Raw genomic sequence first — 23083 nt, forward strand, 5'->3', positions numbered from 1 at the left:
TCTAGTGTTGTTCAAAGGTAGAAAAATGGACCCTTTTACAATAATGGTCTTACTGATGGAATGACTGGTTAGCAGCCCATTCCAGCTTCTTAACCTTTCCACCCTCCTGCCTCAGGACCTTACAGCCTGCCCTCTGGGTATATTCTTTCTTGTTTATAGGGAAGTTTCCTGATTGATTTGAATTGTAAGGCTTCAGAGTTCTATTAGAATTTCAAGACAGAGAATTCTATTGATTAGAATTTTATGGCACCAGAGAAATATTGATTAGCATTCCGTGGCCACAGAATTCTGTTACTCAGAATTCCATGACTCAAGAGTCCTATTGATTTGAATTTCATGGTGTCTTAGTATTCCCGCCCTGCTAGCAGAGCCCCATAGAATCCTTTGTGTGTATGTGTGATACTGGGGATTGAACCTGGGATGCTTTACCACTAAGCTACATCCCAGGCCCTTTTATTCATTTTTTTTTTTAACTTTTGAGACAGGGTCTTGCTAAGTTGCTAATGCTAGCCTCAAAATTGTGAACCTCCTGCCTCAGTCTCCCTAACAGCTGGAATTTTAGATGTGCACCACAATGTCCAGCCTCATAGGATCACTTTTAAAAATGGTGATGCTAACCTACCCACCTGTTTCTGGTGAAACAACCTGTCCCCAGTCATGCTTTAGCTCATGGTGAATGGGGGAGTTGCTGTGCCATGTTCCCCCTCCCCCCCAAAAAAATGGAGCTCCCTTGAGACAAAATCTTGAGGTTCCTAGGAGAGGGAAAGGAATTGAAATAAGGAGGAGGAAGAGTGAGTCTGGAAGGGGGCTGTCCCAGATCCTGGAAACGTCTCATTTTTCTGTGTCTTTTTTTTTTTTTTTTTTTTGGTACTGGGGATTGAAATCAGGAGTACTTGACCACTGAGCCCCATCCCCAGCCCTATTTTGCATTTTATTTAGAGAAAGGGTCTCAATGAGTTGCTTAGCGCTTTGCCATTGCTGAGGCTGGCTTTGAATGCGATTCTCGTCTCAGCCTCCAGAGCTGCTGGGATTACAGGTGTACACCATGGCGCCTGGCACATTTTTCTATATTTTAAACTGCTATCACCTCCTCCAGGAAGCTCTTCCTGATGACCAGATTGATTTGGCTCCCTTGTTGAATGCTCTTCAAGCTCCTCCATTCTATTTCTTTGTTGTTGTTGTTGAGATGGGCTCTTATTATTTTGCCCAGGCTGGACTTGAACTTGAGATCCTCCTGCCTCAACCTCCTGAGCTGCTGGGATTACAGGCATAAACCACTGCGCCTAGCTTTTTTTTTTTTTTTTTAATTATAAGTTTTTAGCGGCACCTGGGAAGGAACTCTGAGCCTCATGCAAGCTAGAAAAACAGTACACCGTCCAATCCAGAAATATGTTCCTAAGATTGTACTATTTGTATTTAGAGATTCTGGGTGATTCTTTTGACTAATATGTAGAGACAAGGACCACTCTACTTTGTGCCTCACGCCCAGACCAGTGCCTGGTATACTATATTTGTAAACACCTATCACACTCCTACAGGCCACAAAGAAAAGGACCTGCTAGAGACAAGAACTGCCAAGGATCAGGGGATGCCAAGGAAAGAAGGATCTTCAGGGGACTGAGCGTTTGGGCTCCCACCCCATTCTGGAGCCAGCTTCTGGGGAAGGGGCCAAGTTGAGCAGGGGTGGGCAAACTTTTTTTTTTTTTCCATCAAAAAGAGGAACACATTAAAACAGAGGCTGGATGAGCCATGCGGGTTTGGGTCTCTGTCTGCTGTCATAGCAATCAGTCATGCCCAACATGAGCCATAGACCAAAAGAAAAAAAAAAAAAAGAAAAGAAAAAAAAATGTATATATATATATGCAGTTTAGTTGCAAAAGATTCTTCTAAATACCACAAAGTTTGAGTTTCACCTAACTTTTAGAGTGAGGGAAAGGTTTTCCAAACCTGGAGATAAAGCTTTCCTGGGGGGGGGTAGTTTGCCCCACCTCTCTGGTGTCAGAGAAGTCCCTTAACCACTCTGAGCCTGGGGCTTCTCATTTGGAAAAGGGCTATAATAAAAGTCCTTGGTTCCCAAGGCGGTCACGAGGATTAACTGAGATAACGCCTTCAGCTCCAGCAGGCGGGCTCAGCGGGAGCCATTGGATTGCTATTGTTGGTAATAATTATTATTACTATTACCAGGGGGACTTTGGGAGGAGCAAGCGGAAGGACATATGCAAATCCTCCAGCACAATGTCTAGCACCCGGGAGACCTTCATAAAAGCTCTCAACCTCCCCAGTCCTCCACCCTTCTCCCCCATCCACACCTCCACCTCAGGCGATTCCAGACAGACCTTCCCGGCATCCTCTCTTGCCCCCCTGCACGCGGTCCTGTGCCTCTCAGACCTCAGCCCGAGACCCGAGAAGGTGCCCACGGCAGCTGGCCAGGGTGCTGGGAGGGGGCTAGGCACCGAGGGAGGAGGGTTCCGGCCAGACCTCCCACCCCCCGCCCATTGTCTGAGCCTGCCGGCCCGCCAGCCAGCTGATGTCCTGTGTCGCCGACACCAGCTGGCCGAGTCCACCGCCGCCCCAATCTCTCCTCCTCTCAGGTCCCTCCCTGTCACTCAGCCTCGGCCCATATCTGCCCACAGCCCAAAGAGACTCAGGGTGTGATCAGAGCGCCTGAGCTATTGTCCCCCAAATCAAAGACTGATTTGCATTCTTCAGCGATTTGCACACCCCATTCATTTGTAGAAAGCTAGACTGATGCAAAGTCTGTCTGCTCCTTTTTTTGAGAGGGGTTTTGACATGTGCTTTTGGGGGTGTTCTCTTTGAATCTTCAGCACTTCCTTACCCAGGGACTTTGGCCATGTGACTTGCCAGTCTATCCTCAGTTTCTTCATCTGTCAAATGGAGAACATTTTCCCTACATAGTGTTTATGAGCAGGAAATGAGATCCAGGGATAAAGAGTGTGTTCAACAAATGATGGCTGTTCTTACTTATTATTTAAATATTTTAACATTCAAACATTCCAGAGCCAACGGTTAGATCCTGTGTTATCCAATACAGGCTACTAGGCACATGTGGGTATTTAAATTCAAATTAATTAAAATCAAATAAAATCAAGTGGGGCATGGTGGCATAAGCCTGTAATTCCAGCTATTCAGGAGGCTGAAGCAGGAGGATTAGAAAGTTCTGAGACCAGAGCTAGAGATGTAACTCAGTGGTAGAGCACTTGTTTAGCATGCACAAAGCCCTAGGTTCATTCACAGCACCACAAAAAAAGAAAATCAATCCACAGTTGCCCAGGCTAGTGGTGCCCAACTATAATCCCAGCAATGCTGAAGATCAAGGCAGGAGAATCACAAGTTCAAGTCCTGTCTGGGCAATTTAGTGAGACCATATCTCAAAAAGGGCTGGGAAAGTAGCTCAGCCATAGAGCATCAATGGGTTCAGTCCTCAGTGTAAGATCAGGCGAGTCCGGCAGGGACCAAAGGAGGCCGCTGAACGAGGCTTTATTGAGATGTCACTCCCCGGCGGGCGGAACTCGATCAGACCGACAGAGTGGACAGAAGAAAGGTCTGAGGAGAAACCGCGTGGAAGCTTTTTCGTGGAAGCTCCACCTGACTGGACTTTTATGGGGTTTACAGCAGGAAGGGAAGGGCTTGGGCCAAGAAAACGTGTTTTTAGAGTCCCTTGTCCCGCTGGAGTTGGTCGGGGGAGCTGGCTGAACTCCAGGATTGGCCAGGGGGTCCTGATGATTGACTGGCGTTTGTCAAGAGATCCCGCTGATTGACAGGCGTTTCTGTTGGCGCCTGATTGATGTTTCTTTCTGGCGCGGGCTGCTTTGTTCTAAGTCACCATCACGGACCTGACACTCAGTACCACTAATAATAATAAATAAATTAGTTTCTGAGTCACAGCAGCCATATTTTAAATGCCCAAGAGTCACATGTAGGGGTTAGGGATGTAGCTCATTGGTAGACCACTTGCCTATCATGCTCAAGGCTCTAGGTTCTATCTAATACCGCATTAAAAAAGAAAAAAAAAATGAAAGAAAAGGAGCCGGGTGTGGTGGCACACGCCTGTAATCCAGGCAATTTAGGAAACTGAGGCAGGAAGATAGCAAGTTCAAGACCAGCCTGGGCAATTTAGTGAGACCCTATCTCAAAAAAAGAAAAAAAAGTCCGGGTGCAGTAGTCTACACCTGTAATCCCAGCAGCTCTGGAGGCTGAGGCAGGAGGATCAAGAGTTCCAAGCCGGGGGCCTGGGGATGTGGCTCAAGCGGTAGTGTGCTCACCTGGCATGCGTGCGGCCCGGGTTCGATCCTCAGCACCACATACAAACAAAGATGTTATGTCCACCTAAAAAATAAATGAATAAAAAAAAAAAAAAAAAAAAAAAAAAAAAGAGTTCCAAGCCAGTCTCAGCAACTTGGTGAGGCCCTAAGCAATTCAATGAGACCCTGACTCTAAATAAAATATAAACCAGGGTTGGGTTGAGTGCCCGTGGGTTGAATCCCTGCCACACACACCAAGAAAAAAAGAAAGAAAGGGAGGAAGGAAGAAAAAAAAAGAGAGAGAGAAGAACGAGAGAGAAAGAAAATAGTTACAGGGCACATACTGGGGACCCTCATTCTGAACACCACAGATACAGATCATCACAAGAAGCTTTATTGGAAGCTCCTGATTCAAACCACGAATCCTCCAGAGTTTTTCTCCCTTTCTACAACAGGGCTCCTGCTTTAGCAGCCTTTCTCCCTGCCCCCAACAAAGTAATGACCTTGCTGAGTGGGTGTTCTTTTGTTTTCTGCGGGCCTGCACCTGGGTGGAGGGTGGAGAACAGGTGTGGAGCTGTGCCCTAGAGCACCTAGGGGGTGGGCTCAATGGTCTGTGCTGTAAAGCAAACAACTGCACCCAACTTTGTTCCAGGCCCCAATAGGAGCCTCCACCTCCTGGAGGTGAGGGAGGGAGGGAAAGTACTGAAAGTTGTGGGCCTTGTCCCCACTACCTCCCTTAGGCAGTTTAAGGTCACACAGCCTGGGCCTGGGATGAGCAGTTTCCAGCACAGCTGACACCTGGGGAAGGTGTGCCAGATGGGAGGCTCAGAGGCCAGGGGAGGGGGAGGGGGGCTGGCAGCCTTCCCAGTGGCCAAGGCTCAGCTGCGCCAGAGGCTAAGGAAGGGATGACTGGGTCACATTCAGACTATTTCAAACCTTACACATCCCACATCTGCTGTGACCCTACCTCCTTTCTGCAGAGAAGCAGGGATTGAGCAAACACAACAACAATATCTTCACTACTATGTGACTGTCTCGGCATCTCAAAGTTCACATCTCCACACCTGGACTCTTGCTTTTGCCTCCAGGATGTGTTGATTCATCCCACAGCTGTCCCCATCTTAGCAGAAGGCTGTTCCATCCTTTCAGCTGTTCAGGATCCAAACCTTGGAGTTACCTTTGACCTTTCTTGTTCTTACACCACACAAACAAGCCTTGGGCAAATCCTATTGCTACACCTTCAAAATGTATCTTAAATCCAATGCCTTCTCACCACTCCATGGCCCCACCCCTGGTGGTGGCCACCATGATCTCCCTCCAGGAGCACTCTAGTGACATTCTACCTTGACCTCCTCTAGTACACTCTTTACCCTGGGTAGATAAAAATCATATCACTCCTTTGCTTTAAACTATCTACTGGCTCTGAAATGAAATTACGTATTATTCTTGCAGTCCTAGGGATGGTACCCAGGGCCTCACGCATGCTAGGCAAGTGCACTACCACTGAGCTACAACCCCAGTCCTTTTTTCTTTTTACTTTGAGACAAGGTCTTACTAAATTGCTAAAGGTCTGTCTAAGATCCTCTGGTGGTCTTAGCCTCTCCAGTTGACAGGATTATGATCATATGCCATCATTCCTGGCTCCTGAGCCCTTTTAAAATTTTTATTTTATTTATTTGTTTATTTAGGTACTGGGGATTCAACCCAGAGATGCTTCACCACTATCTGATCTACATCCCTAATGCTCCCCTCCCCCGCCTGGCCTTTTTTGTTAAAAACTGCATTTTTTAAAATTTTGCATATTTCAATTTCAGAAGAAAACCAGCAAAACCTCCCACAATACATAATGTCAAATTAGGGAGGGGATGGGTTTGAGGCCCAGGTTTCCTGCTTTAGACATAAGGACTGGAGAAAGAAAACCAGGAGATATCAATCACCACAGGGAGCCAAGTGGGAAACTATACTGAAGGCTAATTTTTTGAAATTTTAAGATAGGGTTTCACTAAGTAACCCAGGCTGACTTCAAACTTGAAAATCATCTTGTCTGTTTTCGGAGTTGCTGGGATTACAAGAGTGCACCACCAAGCTCTGCATAAATTTTATTTTATTTTAAGACCGTCTCACTAAATTGCTCAGTCTGACCTGAAACTTGTGATCTTCCTGCCTCAGCCTCCCCAGTAGCTGGGATTACATGCAAGAGCCACCACACCCAATCTCTAAATGGAAATTGATTTAGAACAAAGCCAAATTCCTTGTTTTGGCTCTGTAGTCCCCACATTCTGTGGCCCTTGCCCTAGTCCCTTTCTCTAGTTATGTACTGATGGCCTTTCAGTGACATGCTATCTTCCTCCAAAAGCAACTTGTTCTCTCACTAAATCACAAGCAGCTAGTGACCTTTGGGTTTCAGGAATGTGCGTATCACTTCTTTAGAGAAAACTTCTTTTTTCTTTAATGACACTGAGCATTGAACCTAGGGCCTCTTGCATGCTAAACCAAGTGTTGCACTACTGAGCCACACCCCCAGCTCTTTTTTTATATTTTATTTAGAGAAAGGGTCTCACTAAGTTGCTTAGGGCCTTACTACATGGCTGAGGCTGACTTTGAATTGACGATCCTCTTGCCTCAGCCTCCCCAGCCACTGGGATAACAGGCTTCTGCTATCACTCCTGACTAGGAGACCAAATTCTGAATTCCCAGGTGGATTCAGTTGCATAGGAATGAGGGTTGAGATTCTCTGCTCTAAGGGTGGGCAGCTTTAAATAGATGAACTTTTAACAGAGGAAAATCCAAATCCCTAGATTTCTCGCCTTGGCATAGTGCTGCAGGCTTATAAGCCAGCGATTTGGGGGGTTGAGGCAGCAAGATCTCAAGTTTGAAGGCAGCCTGGGCAATTTAGTGATCAGTACAGCAAGCTGTGCCCTGTTCTGAGTTACTTCATGGTGTAGACAACAGCAGTTTTCAGGCTGTGCCTATACTTGTGTTACCCCATGTTGTAAAGCAGTAGTTTTCGTAAGCTGCTCTATTGTGAATTCAAGTACTGAGGTGAAATGACTCTACACCTTGTTCATACATATAAACAGCCACCATCTGCCTGGCACAACCATAAGGCACAAACCAATAAATAATTTTTTTTTTAAAGAGAGAACGAGAGAGAGAGAATTTTTAATATTTATTTTATTTTTTTTTAGTTTTCGGCAGACACAACATCTTTGTTTGTTATGTGGTGCTGAGGATCGAACCCGGGCTGCACGCATGCCAGGCGAGCGCGCTACCGCTTGAGGCACATCCCCAGCCCACCAATAAATAAATTTAATTGTGCTAAGGAGAATGACCACCTGTAAACTTATCAAATTAATCAGAAGCATATGTATGCTCAGGTGTATAGTTGCGAGGGGGCAAAGTTGCGATGTATGCAGTCAAGGGGGAGAAATAATGTCCATGCTCTTCTGCCCTTTTCACTGCTTTATTCACTCTAATTATTCAATACAATTCCACTCTATAGGTTCTTTTTAATTTTTTTTGTAGTTGTAGATAGATAAAATACCTTTAGTTTATTTATTTATCTTCATGTGGTACAGAGGATTGAACCCAGGGCTCACATGTGCTAGGCGAGCACTCTACCACTGAGCTACAACCCCAGCCCACTCTATAGGTTCTTAATCAAGAAAATGACAATCCCTAATGCTCGGCACTGCAATAGACATCATCAATTCACAGCAAACAATTCTAGATTAATTAATTCACTGCAAACAATTCTAAATTAATTCTAAGCACTACAAACACACTCAATCATGACAGGTTAGTGACAGACATTCTCTCTGCATGCTAAGTTCAAAAGTCTCAAGCCTTAGGCTTTATGTCCAGCAGATGCACACTCACTCAGACCGTGGTGACCAGGTCCGGAACCAAGGCAGGTTTCTCCTGGCATGGAGTGGAAGACAGTTGAGGAGAGGGTTTTAGGGAGAAGTTGCGGCTCTCACCAGGGTCCAGATGAGGTGGTAGAGTTTGAGAGCGGTGAGGATCACACAGAGGATCAGGAAAACGATGACAAGTGATAGGATGTCAGTCCAGGTCCTCATCAGGCCCTCCAGCTTCAGTGCATCCTTGTTTCGGCTGGCTGAATCCCTGATCATTAGCTCTATTATTTATACTAAATTTTGGGGCTTCTGACCCCCCTTTCAATCCTTAACAGCTACCACCAGATTTCTCCATGACATCATTTACCCCAGGATCAGAAACATCTGGTCTGTTGGTCTCCACCCTGATCTTCTCGCCTTTTGCCTTTCTCCCTTATCAGGTGAGGACAGTCTGCCAGAAGCTTCACTCTGTTTGTCAGGGTGAGGGGAAGTGACTTGTCTGAGGGCCATATTGGAGGGCTCTGTTAGGTGTGCCTACTGAGACTGTGGTTTCAAACTGGAGTTTTTAAAATGGAGTTGCTTAGGCTCAGGCCTAAGGCCATCATCACATGTATTAAACTCATATCAGAAAAACTAGGCCCATGAGCTTATCGAACACACCAGACCACCAAATGAGGCAATGATCCATAAAAGGAGAAGTATCCCGAGACTGGACACTCTGACCCTGTCACCTGGCCACTCATCATGAAACTTGCCCAGGAAATTCTCCATAGTGATGAGTCTCTGTCCTTGGGCTTTAGCAGAATGTGGTTTCTCCTGAACTTGGCAACCATGCATGGCCCTCTCCAAGTTGACTTCTCAAGCTGACACTGTGAAAGCAGGGTTTTTCAAACTTTGCTAGAATAAATTCCTGTGCTTTGACAGCTCTGTGCCCTGACCAAGTTCTTAGGCCGGTTCTTCATCCTATATGACCACCTCCAGTGACTCTCTGTAGTCCTCTCTCTGCCAATGCTCTCACTTCAGCCTCTGGAACCTCAACCCTTTCTTAGCCTTTCTGTAACCTATAGAGGTGATTGTGTAAAATGTAATGTGTGATTGGGGCTGGGGTTGTGGCTCAGCGGTAAGATTAGGGGCTCAGGCTATAGTTTAGTGGTACAGTGTTTGCCTAGCATGTGTGAGGCACTGGGTTCAATTGAGAGAAAGAGAGAGAGAAGTATGTGTCCATCTACAACTAAAAGTATATTTTAAAAAATTATGATTGGAGCCAGTTCAGGAGGCTGAGGCAGGAGGATCACGAGTTCAAAGCCAGCCTCAGCAATGATGAGGCACTAAGCAACTCAGTGAGACCCTGTCTCTAAATAAAATACAAAATAGGGCTGGGGATGTGGCTCAGTGTTCGAGTGCCCCTGAGTTCAACCCCTGGTACCCTCCCTCCCAAAAAATTAAGATTGGAATAAAGAATTTGTGACTGCCTGGCTCTTGACCACCAGGCGATCCACAAGTATTTACTGAACTGCCACTGATTAGAGTGGTATAGCTTGTGAATTTAATGTAATTCAATAAATTCTGACATTGTGGAAAGACACAAATGTTTTTGGTCTATGTTAATATAATAATTCGCTATGACAGAGACCCAAGTGTTACTCAGTGTTAGAGCTCCCCTAAATTCAATACCCAGTACCACAAACACACATACACACACACACACACAAAGAAATCTCTGGATTTCTCTTCTCTTGTTTAAGGGAAGGATATGGCAAATCAGAAGCCTCAGAGTGAAATAGAAACCTTTTATATGCTAGTTAAGTGTGGTGGCACATGTCTGTAATCCCAACAGTTTGGGAGGCTGAGGCAGGAGGATCAAGAGTTCAAAACCAGTCTCAGCAACTTAGTGAGGCCCCAAGCAACTCACTGAGACCTCGTCTCTAAATAAAATATTAAAAAAGGCTTGGAATGTGACTCAGTGGTTAAGCGCTCCGGGGTTCAATCTCTTGCCCCCCCAAAAAAAACCCCTTTTATTCTTTTATCTTTTATATGCGGTCCTTTACTCCAGGCTTCAATATCCTTCCCCAGATCTCCATGTAAGCATTCAGGAGCTCAGCTCACCTTGCCCAGGTCTCTCTCATTCTCCTCAGTGAGAACCAGCATGTGACAGAATCAAAAGCCCTGCAGGTGGGAGCAGGACATTGTGGCACATGTCTGTAATCCCAGCCACTCAGGAAGCTGAGATAGGAGAACCCTGTCTCAAAGAATAAAAAGGGATGGGGATGTAGTGGTAGAGCAATCTCTAGTACCAGAGCAGGGTGGGAGGAGGTTCTACAGTAGGAGAAGGTAGAGAAGAGGAGAGAGGCCCACAGGGTGGTGCACACCTGTAATACCAACAATTTGGGGGCTTGAGGCAGGAACATTGTAAATTCCAGCCAGCCTCCGCATTTTACCAAGGCCCTAAGCAAATGAGCAAGATCCTGTCTCAAAATACAAAATAAAGGGCTGGGGATGTGGCTCAAGCGGTAGCGCGCTCGCCTGGCATGCGTGTGGCCAGGGTTCGATCCTCAGCACCACATACAAAACGAAGATGTTGTATCCGCCGATAACTAAAAAAAAAAAAAAAATAAAAAGGGCTGGGGATATGTGGCTTAGTGGTTAAGGCATCCCTGTATTTAATCCTCAGCACACACACAAAACAAAAACAAAAACAGGGCTGGGGATGTGGCTCAAGCGGTAGCGCACTTGCCTGGCATGCGTGCGGCCCGGGTTCGATCCTCAGCACCACATACAAACAAAGATGTTGTGTCCACGGAAAACTAACTAACTAAATAAATAAATATTTATAAAAAAAAAAAAAAAAACAAACCCCCCCACAAAAACCTGAGTTGTTTTTCCATTTCTCAATCTTATTGTTCAGTGTACAGATTCTTGACCATGACCATGACCATGAGCATGCTCATGTTCTTTCATAATTATAGAAAATACTACATTTTAATAGTTTAACTAGTATGTAAAAACTCAACCTGTTTATCTCTTTCTTTGGGAGCTCTTGAACTTTCCAACTAACTTTGGGGAAAAGGCTTTCCTGTTAGAAAATTTGCAACCATGGCAAATATTTCTCTGGCACACAGATAGGTTTTGTAAACAGCTACAGATATTTCAGAATCCTGTTTATCCAAGGACCATATACCTTTGAGTTGCTTCCCCTACTAACTGTCTGGCCTAGCCTTGTGTTTATCCTTCATTAGCAGAAGGGGCACGGCCAGGGCAGATGGTAGGCAGCATGCACTCTCCCTGCCACCCATCTTTATCCTTCCTGTCACTAAAGAAAAACGTTCAGGGCTGGGGTTGTAGCACTTGGCTACCATGTGTGAGGCAGAGGGTTCGATTCTCAGTACTACATAGAAATAAATAAAACTTAAAAAAAAAAGGTGTGGGGGGGAACATTCACTTGGTTTGGACATGAATCAAACCTACAATTAACCTTCCTTCCTTCCTCCCTCCCTCCCTCCCTTCCTTCCTTCCTTCCTTTCCAGTCCTGGCCACATTAGGACCGCATGCATGCTGGACAAGTGCTCTTATCACTGAGCAGTATGCCCAGCTCCCAGAACCTAAAATCTCACAATTTTTTAGTATATATATTTTTTAGTTGTTGACAGATTTATTTTATTTATTTATATGTGGTGCTGAGAATCGAAGCCCCCAGTGCCTCACACATGCCAGGCAAGTGTGCTACTGCTAATCCTCAGACCCCCCCCAAATTTCACAATTTTAGTAAATTGTGAAAAAAATATCAGAGGCACTTGGGGGTCACTCAGCAGTGGAGCACTTACTTACCATATGGGAGTCCCTAGTTGGATCCCTAGCACTGCAAGAAAAAAAAAAGGGAAAAAAAGGTCACAATTTGACTCTATTTGAGATTCTGCTGAGCTTCAGACTTGAGCAGACTTTATAGTGTCTCTTAACCTTTCTCACACTTAATGTGTTTGTCAGGAAAATCCAGTGTGGCAAAACCGAAATCAAATTCACTTTATAATGCACCCAATCCTATTGCTAGGGAATAATCCCTGAACTTCCTGAATCTGAGGCAAGGGCTTTACCATTGAGCTTCATCTTCCAGCCCCATCCCTGACACTTAAACCCTTAGACTTTAGGTAACTAAACAATACTGTCTGATGCTTTGTGGCCTGTTCCCAGAGGTCTTATCCCCCACCCCAAAACACATACTGCACTATGATTAAGCAAGAAAAATAAAGAAGAGAGAGTGATTTTCAGAGATTAATTTATAATCTCTATATTTGAGAAACAGAATTTGAGACATTCCAAGGTAGGCCTGTTGAGGTCCTCAACAAGAAAGTGTTTGTTTTCTAAAACAGTAGAAGGTAATGAAATTCAACAATGACATACTTCACAACTATAAAAAAAAAAAAAAAAAGAGGATAAAGGGATAGCCAGGCATGGTGGCCCACACCTGTAATCTCAGCTGTTTGGGGGCTGATGCAGGAGGATGGCAAGTCCCCAGTCAGCCTGGGCAATTTAGTGAGATCCTGTTTAAAAATAAATAAAAAGGGCTGGCATATGGCTCAGTGGAGAGCACTTGACTAGCATTCATAAGTCCCTGAGATCAAGCTCCAGTATCTAAAAATAAAAAATAAAAAACATTATGAGGATCTCAGGATTTAGCTCTATGGTAGATCACTTACCAAAAATGTGTGGGATTCTGAATTCAATTCTAGTACTGCAAAACCAAAAACAGAATTTTTTATTTACTAATTAAAAATTGTGCATTTCACTGGGTGCAGTGGTTTATGCCTGTAATCCCAGTGACTTGGGAGGCTGAGGCATGAGTATTGCAAGTTCAACGTCAGCCTCAGCAGCTTATGAGGGCCTAAGCAACTTAGTGAGAACTTTTCTCAAAATAAAAAGTAAAAAGGGATGGACATGTGGCTCAGTGGTTAAGTGTTCCTGCGTTCGAGCCCCAATACCCCCCCAAAAAGAAGTGCATTCCAATAATTTTGAACAACAAAAAAAGGCATTCTATTGAAAATAACATCTGATTTAAAGCTATTTAAAGCAACAGCACATCTCGGACAAGTTTGGATTTTATTTAGATTTCATCTTCATCCCACACAACTTCTTCCTTCACCAACAAGCAAGTTATTTTTCTTCCCTAGCTCCGAGACAAGCAGATGGACAGGGTAGGGCCTTCCTTGACAGTAGTTCTAGATTCTTTGGAGCGAAAGGAACAGCATGGTCATTTAACCTTGATCCAGTCACAAGTTCCTGGCCAGCCTGAGCAACTTGGGGAGATCCTGTCTTAAAAAATGAACAAAGCGGGGCTGAGGCTATGGCTCAGTGGTAGCACACTTGCCTAGCATGTGTGAGGCACTGGGTTCGATTCCCAGCACTACATATAAATAAATAAAAAATAAAGTTCTATCAACAACTAAAAGAATATAAAAAAAAATGAACAAAGGGATGGGGACAGATTGCTCAGGTAGAGGGGTAGAGCATTCCAGGGTTTGATACAGAGTACTGCCTGCAGGCACATGCAAACACACACACACACACACACACACCCAGACCGATTACAGTAACATTTTCCTCACTTTTTTGTAGATTTGTTTTTTGTTTTTTTTTCATACCAAGGATTGAACCCAGGCATGCTTAACCACTGAGCCATGACCCCAATCCTTTTTATTTATTTATTAAAATATTATTTTAGTTGTCAATGGACCTTTATTTTGCTGACAGTGCTGAGAATAGAACCCAGTGTCTCACACATGCTAGGCAAGCGCTCTACCACTGAGCCACAACCCCAGCCCTTATTTTTTTATTTTGAGACAAGTTTTCCCCAAGTTGCTGAGGTTGGCCTTGAACTTGTGATCCTCCTGCCTCAGTCTCCCAAGTTGCTACTTGGCTTTTCTTTTTGTTTTTAATTTTATTTGAAATTTATTTTATGATGTGGCATTGGAGAGATTTTCACAAAGGAAATAACATTTCAGCTTTGTTGTTTCTGTCATTTGAATTCCTTTCAGGTTTAGCTAAAAGCCCCTACCTGGTACCTCCTGAGTAAATTGGGGCCTTTTGCTGTGTTAGTCAAAACAACATAGAGAACTTCCTTCATCTTTGCTCATACTACTATTTATTTATTTATTTATTTGGGGGTCCTGGAGAATCCAGGGCCGGGTGCGTACTATGCAAGGATTCTATCACTGAGTTACACCCCCATCCCTTATTGTAGGTTTAATCCCCCTTTCTGAGACGTTGGAGTCAGAGTAGTTCAGAAAATCTCAAAGCACTAGATCTGAAGCCAGAATTACTTTGGTTTTATGGCCTCTGTGTTTTCATTTCTCCAACAGAAATGGATGGGCAAGATCTTTCCTCATATGTAGAAAAGGCGGAATAATATTTCTCTATCCCACTGGGAGGATTAACTGCAGGGATTGTACTAAAACAGCACCTGAACCTGACAAAGGGCTCAATAACAATGGTAACTAACAGTTACTAATTTTATGACATTTTAGGCATTTAGAACGCTGTAGACCCAAAAAGGGAAGTAACTTGCTCAAAGACTTGGGCAAAGGTAATCAGGCCTGTACCTGGTGAACTCAGGTGAGACCTGTTACCTTTCCCTAAGCTCCGCCCCCACGACTCCGCCCAGTCCCCCCCCGCCCCGCCCCGCATCTCCCTCGCCTCGGGGGCTGCCTTGGCCATATCCGGAAGCTCAGGACTAGAAGCTACGGCTCGAGACGCGAGAGCGTGACGCAGGGGGGGTGGGTCTGAGAAATAGGATGCGCCGGGATAGGTCCATAGGTTCGCGCGGAAGGGGCGGATCGGGTCAGGGGGCGGGGTTTAGCGGGAGTAGGTCTTAAGGCCGGGCTTCCGCGTGCGTTGGTCTGGCGGGGGAGAGCGCGCGGCGGGGGCGTGTCCGGAGGCGGGGCGGGGCCAGCAGGGGGGCGGGGTTGCGCGCGGCCTAACGGCGGCGGCGACGACAGCGGAGCTGGTGTTGGTGGGCTCCGCGCCCTCAGGTCCTGCGGCGGCGCCTGTGAGGCACCCGGGCCGCGGGCGGAGGCGCGCGGCGTGTGGCCGTCGGCGATGGTGGGCGTCCCTGGAGCGGCCGCCTTCCAGAGTAAGCTGGGAGGGAAGGCGGGCGGCTTAGGGGGGCGTGTGAGGGGCCTGCAGCTCCACCGACGCGAGGTTCCCAAGAGTTCCCGGAGCGAGGCCGGTATGGGGAAACTGAGGCCCTACGCAGGGCGGCGAGTCCAAGGTCACCGGGCGGGCCGGGCTTCGCGGGTCCCCGAGGCCACCCCTTCGCTTCCTGCGCCTCCGGGTGTCTAGCGGCTCAAGGTGTGAGTGAAACTGGGGACCGCGGCCTCGAAGCCCAGCCGGGCGGGCGTCCATCCGACTTGCGGCGGACAAGAATTGTTTTGTTCTCCAGGCGCTGGGGCCAAAAGTCCAGCTCTGGGGAAATATTACACACGCCTGATTATGAGAGCTGTGTGGTCAGTGCTGGAGCAGGTGAGAATGGCGCCGCAGAGGGGCCTGTTGCGTGCAGGCTCAGGGGTCGGACTGCCTAGGTTCCCATTCTCCCCCCCCCGCCCCCATTCATGTCTGTCACCTTGGCTCTCCCCTGGTCTCAGTTACCCATCTGAAAAATGGGGGTGTGAAAAACGTTTTCTCCATTCTCCAGAGTTGGGTGTAGTGAAGCTAGAGGAATGATTGGTACACCCTGGCACAGACACCAGCGTGAAAACTGTCATTATTGTAATCGCAGTTTATTAATCATTCTGTGTGAACCTCACTTGGAATAGTCTGAAATTGGACTCTTGGTTGGGTATTTAAGATTTTATGTGGTCGTTGGTTAGTCGTACTCTATGATCCAATTGTCCAATTGTTATTCTTACCTCCATTTCGCCATTCCAGCATTTATCGAATGTACCTCCTAGACTTGTGAGATCCTTGGGGGAAGGGTGGCATCTTTTAATAAGAACAATAAAATTTTAATTGTTTTAAGTCTTTTTCATTAGAATAGCAATAATAGCCAACAGTTTTCATGCACGAGGCATTTTACAATTCTATTCATTTAATATTTATTAAATCATCTCTTGAGTAAAAAGTACCATTCTAGGCCCTGAAAATATAGCAACAACAACAAAAAAAGATAGACCAGACTGCTTTTGAGTTTAGTTGAGAGAAGGAAGAGACCCAGTAAATGAAGAAACAGATAAATGGTTTCTCAGTTGTTTAAGCATTGTGAAAATCTAAAGAGCTTTGTATTTAAATACACCCATTTTGCAGAGGATGAAACCGAGTGACATTAGAACTCTAGCCCCAAAGCAGTGTTCTTCACCACATAATAAAAGGGAAGCCTTACAAAAATTGTGGTATATATGTGTATTAAGAATTGTAATGCAAAAACAGAAAGGTACATGTATAAAGGCATGAATTGGCGTGAACATACTTTATATACAGAGGTATGAAAAATTGTGCTCTGTATGTATAATAAGAATTGTAATGCAAAAAAAAGGGGGAAAGTTTTATGCAGCCTTTATTCCTTCTTTGGTACCCCTTAAATGTTGCATTGAAGAAATACAAAGTAGATTTAGTTTATGCATTTCCTAGTTAGATCTGCAGTTGCTGGTTTTGGTTTGAGCCATACCTTTTGAAATTTATCAATAGAGACACAGACAGGTGACCCCACAAGTTTGGATCTTTTATCTGAACTTAATTTTTTTTTTCCTTTTGCTGTGCTGGAGATTGAACCCAGGAACACTCTACTACTGAGCTAAATCCTCAGCCCCCTTTTATTTCTTTTTTGTACCGGGCACTTGACAACTGAGCCACATTCCCAACCCTATTTTGTATTTTATTTAGAGACAGGGTCTCACTGAGTTGCTTAGCACATTGCTTTTGTTAGGCTGGGTTTGAACTCAAGATCCTCCTGTCTCAGCCTCCTGAGCTGCTGGGATTACAAGGCATGTGCCAAAGTTTCTCTAAATTGCCCAGACTGGCTTCAAACTTGCTGCCTCCTGCCTCAGCCTCCTGAGTAACTGATATTACAGGCATGTGCTACCATGCCTGATTGAATTTAAAATTTTTATATCTAAATATTTTGTTTTTATAAGTACTTTTGGTTCTGTTAATGTAACTTTTTCTTTTTTTTTTCTTTTGTAGTACTGAGGCTTTAATGCTGGGGCTACCTACTACTGAACTAAAATCCCAACCCTTTTTTGTGAAAGGTTCTCGTTAAATCCTCAAAACTTGCCTCAAACTTGAAATCTTCCAGGATAGCTGGGATTGTAAGCATGTACCACTTTCACTTGGTATACTTTCTCTTTTTCTTTCTATTTTTTGAGACAGGGTCTTTTGCCAGATAACCTCTAACTCCCAATCTTTCTGCTTCAGCTTCTCAGGATTTTATAGGCATGTGCCACCACACCCTACTGTACTTTTTCTTTTAATCTAGAAGAATCAAGTAAATTGCATTGAAATATGATAGTATTGCCAGGTTTGGTGACATGTGCCTATAATCACAGCTGCTAAGGAGGTTGAGGCAGGACGATCTAGGCCAGTTTGGGCAGTTTGTCTAGACCCTGTTCAAGGCCAGCCTGGGAAGTTGTCTAGACCCTATCTCAAAATTTAGAAAAGGGCTGAGGATGTAGCTTAGTGCTTGCCTAACATGTGAAGGCCCTGAATTCAATCCCTAGTATGACACACATACAAAAAAATTTATAGTTGTAGTTTATATATATTTTGTAACATGCAACATTTTACAAAAGAATGAGCTAAAAATAAATATTTGTAGAAGTTCCAGTATTGTCTTTTCACATCCCAGTGTGTGAATAGTAACTATTCCTCTGGTGATGGAGATCATTGATCTTATAGTGGCACCTTTCCTTCAACCCATTAGGTCTGCTACTCCTGAAAAAAAAAAAAATCTGGGGGCTGAGGTTGTGGCTCAGTGGTAGAGCTCTTGCCTAGCACTGGTGAGGCTGGGTTCAATTCTCAGCACCACATAAACAACAACAACAAAATAAAGATTAAATTCTAAAAAAAAAAAAAAAAAAAAAAATCTGGGTTATTCAATAGAAGTATAATGTGGCACATGTCTGTAATCCCAGTGGCTAGGGAGGTGGATTGCAAGTTCAAAGCCAGCCTCAGCAATTTAAGCAACTCAGTGAGACCCTGTCTCTAATAAAAAAAAATACAAAGTAGGACTAGGGATGGGGCTCCGTGGTCAGGTGCCCCTGAGTTAAATCAATCCCTGGTACTCCCCCCCCCCCCAAAAAAAAAGAAGTAGTAAAATGTAACAGTTTAGCTTGAAATTCTAAACTTTTGAAATTAATTCTAGAGTTGGGCATAGGTTGAAAACCTGGTGGGTAGTCCTTATAAGCCTTTTTTTTTTTTTTTTAAAGAGAGAGAGGAAAATGAGAATTTTAATATTTATTTTTCAGTTTTCGGTGGACACAACATCTTTGTATGTGGTGCTGAGGATCGAACCCGGGCCGCACGCATGCCAGGCGAGTGCGCTACCGCTTGAGCCACATCCCCAGCCCTTTTTTTTTTTAAATCAAGGATTGAACCCAAAAATGCTTAAACATTGAGTCACATCCCCTGCCCTAAAATATTTTATTTAGAGACAAGATCTCTGAATTGTTTAGGGCCTCAAGTTGCTGAGGCTGGCTTTGAACTCTCCATCCTCCTGCCTCAGCCTTCTGAACTGCTGCTGGGATTACAGGTGTGCACCACTGTGCCTGGCCAGTCTTTATAAGCTTTGAGACTTTGGAACTTTCTCTACACTTTATTTTCCTCATCTGTGAAATTGAGACAATGAAAGTTCTTACATTAAGCCTGATGCAGTGGGACATGCGTAATGCCAGCTGCTCCGGAGGCTGAGGCAGGAGGATTGCAAGTTTGAAGCCAGCCTGGACAATTTAGCAAGACCCTGTTTTAAAAGGAGAGGATTTAGCTAAGTGGTAGAGCATGCCTGGGTTCAATCCCAAGTAACACACACACAGCAGTCCTACCTCATTTAGAGTTTTTATTTAAAAAAAAAATTTTTTTTTTGTTTGTAGATAGACAAAACATCTTTGTTTTATTTATCTATTTTTATGTAGTGCTGAGGATTGAACCCAGTGCCTCATACATGCTAGGGAGGCAATCTACCACTGAGCCACAACCCTACCCCCTCATTTACAGTTTTATTGCCATGATTAATAGTTTGTTGTTTTGGTACTGATGATTGAACCTATGGGCACTTTACAACAGAGCTACATCCCCAGTTTTTTTATTTTTTTGTGGTACTGGGGATTGAACCCAGGATCATTCTACTAGTGAGCTACATCCCAGCTCTTTTTATTATTATTATTATTATTATTATTATTTTATATGTAATTTAACCCCTGAGCCACATTTTCAGACCTTTTTATTTTTTTCATTTTGAGACAGGGTCTCACCAAGTCGTTTAGGGCCTCACTGAGTTGCTGAGGCTGTCTTTGAACCTGGGGTCTTCCGGCCTCGGCCTCCCGAGTTGCTGGAATTATAGGGGTACACCACCATGCCTGGACCTTTATTTTTTATTTCGAGACAGAGTCTTGCTGTTACTTAGGGTGACCTGCAACTCCTGGGCTCAAGTGATTCTTCTGCCTCAGCTTCACAAATTGCTGGGATTATATGCATGCCATGCACTGGGCAAGAGTAATATATGTTAATGTGATGTTTGTGTTAATTTATGTAAACAACTTAAACAATGCTTGATAGGCTGTTTTGTTTGCTTTTTGTGGTTAAGGATACAAAAAGATGACTTAGGATCTCAGTCTATGGGGACTTAAACAGTTATAAAGTGCTTTCAATGTTATAATCAAAGGCTTTTGGGATACAAAGGAAGCATAACTAGTTGTTCTTTGAGGGTTTAAGTAAGGACTGGGTAAAGATGTAGGTAACATTTACAGAGGCTTTAAACCAGCCCCAGCAACTTATAATCTTCATCAGTACAATATATGACAAGACTGGGGAGGCTGAGGCAGGAGGATCATAAATTTGAAGCCAACCTCAAGCAATATGGCAAGGCCCTAAGCAACTTTGTGAGACCCTGTTCTTTTTTTTTTATTATTATTATTTATTTTCTAGGTGTAGATGGATACAACACAATGCCTTTATTTTTATGTGGTGCTGAGGATCGAACCTGGGTCCTGCCCGTGCTAGGCGAGCGCTGTACCACTGATCCACAATCCCAGCCCAATATATTTATTTTTTAGTTTTAGGTGGACACAATATCTTTATTTTACATTTATGTGGTGCTGAGGATCTAACCCAGTGCCTCATGCATGCTAGGCGAGTTCTCTACCACTGAGCCACAATACCCCCCCCTTTTAAAGTAAACAATAAAAAGGGATGGAGGTGTGGCTCAATGGTAAAACGCTTCTGAGTTCAAACCCCAGTATAAAATAAAAAAATAAAAAACAAATAAATAAGGTTCTCTCTACATGATTCCCTCCTTCTGGGTTTGGGAAATTTTTTCCCTTTGTTCCTCTAGCATAAAAGTGCTCTCATTGATCCCAAAGAGTTACTATTATTTGTAAATATATTATGCCCATTCACACTTGTTTACTACCTTATTAAACCCTTCTTAAATTACCTTACTGGACTATTCCATTTTTCCTGAGACTGTCATTCAAAACTTATTTGTATTCTGCATATACTTCAAACAGAAAGATGTCTGAGTCCCCAGCTCATAGCAGAATTAAATAAGCAGAGAGAGATACTTAAAGCTTGTTCTTTAGTTGTGTTTGTTTCCTTCTTTCCTTCCTTTCTTTCAACAGTACTGGGGATTGAACCCAGGGGCACGCTGGCACTGAGCTACATGCTTAACTCTTTTATTTATTTTTTTAACATTTATTTATTTAGTTTTTAGCAGACACAACATCTTTATTTGTATGTGGTGCTGAGGATCGAACCCAGGCCGCACACATGCCAGGCGAGCGCGCTACCGCTTGAGCCACATCCCCAGCCCCCATGCTTAACTCTTTTCATTTAATTTAGTTTAAATTTTATTTTTTGGGTTACTGGGGATTGAACTCAGGGGAACTTGGCCACTGAGCCACATCTCCAGCCCTGTTTTGTATTTTATTTAGAGACAGGGTCTCATTGAGTTGCTTATCGCCTCGCCATTGCTGAGGCTGGCTTTGAACTCATGATCCCTCTGCCTCACTCTCCCAAGCTGCTGGGATTATAGGCATCCACCACTGCGCCTAGCCTTTTAATTTTATTTTCGAGACAAGGACTGGCTAAATTGCCCAGGTTGTTCTCAAGCTTTTAGATCCTTCTGCTTAAGCTTCCCCTGTAGCTGGGATTGCAGATGTGTGCCATTATTCCCCGATTCAATTATTTGAATTTAATGAATGTTTGTAAGTATGAAGAAAGATGTTTTAAATGGCAGTATATAATGCAGCACTAGGATCAAGATTAGTTAATTCACTAAGTTTATATCTCTTCCAAGACAAGGAATATGGAGGAGAGAGATGGTGAACTGTGTTTCTTGCCTTCAGTTTTATCTTCATTTCTTAATTTCAGAGAAGTGTTTTGAACCTCATATTACAGAAAGTGATCACTGGATTGTAAACATTTGCTTCAAATTCATGAAAGCTTGAAGGTTAATTAGAGTGAATCTTAGTTCTTGTTTGGACCTTAATAGAGCTGTGTTGACAGTGTGCGTGTGCAGTATGCACTAGTGTATGTACATGTGACAGACCCTGTTTCTGGGTTGTATTACAGTTGGTGAAGTGGCTTTTTTCCTCTGTCTCTGGTTTTTGTCTCTGGCATCTTGAAGGCCTTGAGGGTATCTGAAATTACAGGGACTGGGGTACAATAAGTTATACTTTGCAAATGAGTCAGTAGCAGATATGTCAAGTGAATATGCCTTCTTTTTTTTTTTTTCCTGTTTCTTTCTCTCTCTCTCTCTCTCTCTCTCTCTCTCTCTCTTTCTTTCTTTTTGTGGTACTGGGGATTGAACCCAGCGTCTCACAAATGTTAGTACTCCACCATGGAGCTACAGTCCCCCCCCCCCAAAAAAATATTTTTTTTTTAAGGCAGAATTTTGCTAAAGGTTAACCTGGAACTTCAGATCCTCTTGCCTCAGTTTCCCAAGTATCTGAGGTTACAGTTGTGTGCCTCTTCACTTGGCAGAACCATTTTTTAAATTCTCCATTACATGGCTGCTTCTTTTTACTAGAGTTTTTAGATGAATGTTCTAGAGGAGCCCAGAGGTTTCTTAAGATACTTGACTTTTCCATCATATTTCTTCAAATTTCTTTCCTTAATGTCTCTTATTTTAAAGTCTAGAGAGTCTGGGGCTGTGGCTCAGTGGTAGCGCTCATCTTACAGGTGTAAGGCACTGGATTCGATCCTCAGCTCCACATAAAAATAAAATAAAGGTATTGTGTTCATCTACAATTATAAAAAAAAAAAGTAAAATAAAATTGTCCTAGAATCAGATGCCTGTAATCCCAGCCACCTGGGAGATTGAGGTAGGAGGATCACAAGTTCGAGGTCAGTCTGGGCAACTTAGCAGCAAAACCCTGTCTCCAAAAATGCTGCTGCTGCTGCTGCTGGGGATGTAGCTCAGTAGAAAAGTGCCCCTGGGTTCAGTCTCCAGTACCGTAAAACTAACTAACTAACTAACTAAACAATTGTTTCTTAGAATTGAGATGATTTAAAGATGGATATCAAAGGTCTTGTTCAGGGGTGTCCTAACTTGGTCTTAGATATGAATTAGAGGGGAAAAAACATAACAGAAACTCAGCAGCCTTTACCAATCCATCCCGTATGTTTCCTGATCTTAACTGTGAAGCAGATGATGGCAGTGAACATCAAAAGCTCAAGAAAATGTCCATGTTAATTTTGTATGGCTCTGTGAGGAGTTGTCAAATACAGATTCTGAACTGTGGTATATGGACTACTTTTCAATATGACTTC

The 23083-nt window shown here is 43.8% G+C and overlaps 1 protein-coding gene across 5 annotated transcripts in view; it reads left to right on the forward strand.

Annotated features, from left to right (window-relative positions):
• Positions 1-15095: 15095 nt before the first annotated feature.
• The window catches only part of Cbfa2t2 (CBFA2/RUNX1 partner transcriptional co-repressor 2), a 143731-nt gene continuing 135743 nt past the window's right edge, over positions 15096-23083 (forward strand). For 3 of the 5 annotated variants that reach the window (XM_046433611.2, XM_046433612.2, XM_058575693.1), the window contains exon 1: positions 15096-15239. In XM_046433611.2, coding sequence (XP_046289567.1) covers positions 15206-15239 — 34 coding nt within the window. In that variant the 5' untranslated portion in view covers positions 15096-15205. Of the gene's footprint in view, positions 15240-15335; positions 15629-23083 lie in introns of those variants that run through there. The other 2 variants (XM_058575690.1, XM_058575694.1) reach the window with 2 other exon arrangements.

Source organism: Marmota monax, unplaced genomic scaffold (assembly GCF_021218885.2).
Source record: "Marmota monax isolate L192 unplaced genomic scaffold, Marmota_monax_Labrador192_F-V1.1 WCK01_AAM20220418_F8-fsc00014, whole genome shotgun sequence".
NCBI classification, from domain to species: Eukaryota; Metazoa; Chordata; class Mammalia; order Rodentia; family Sciuridae; genus Marmota; species Marmota monax.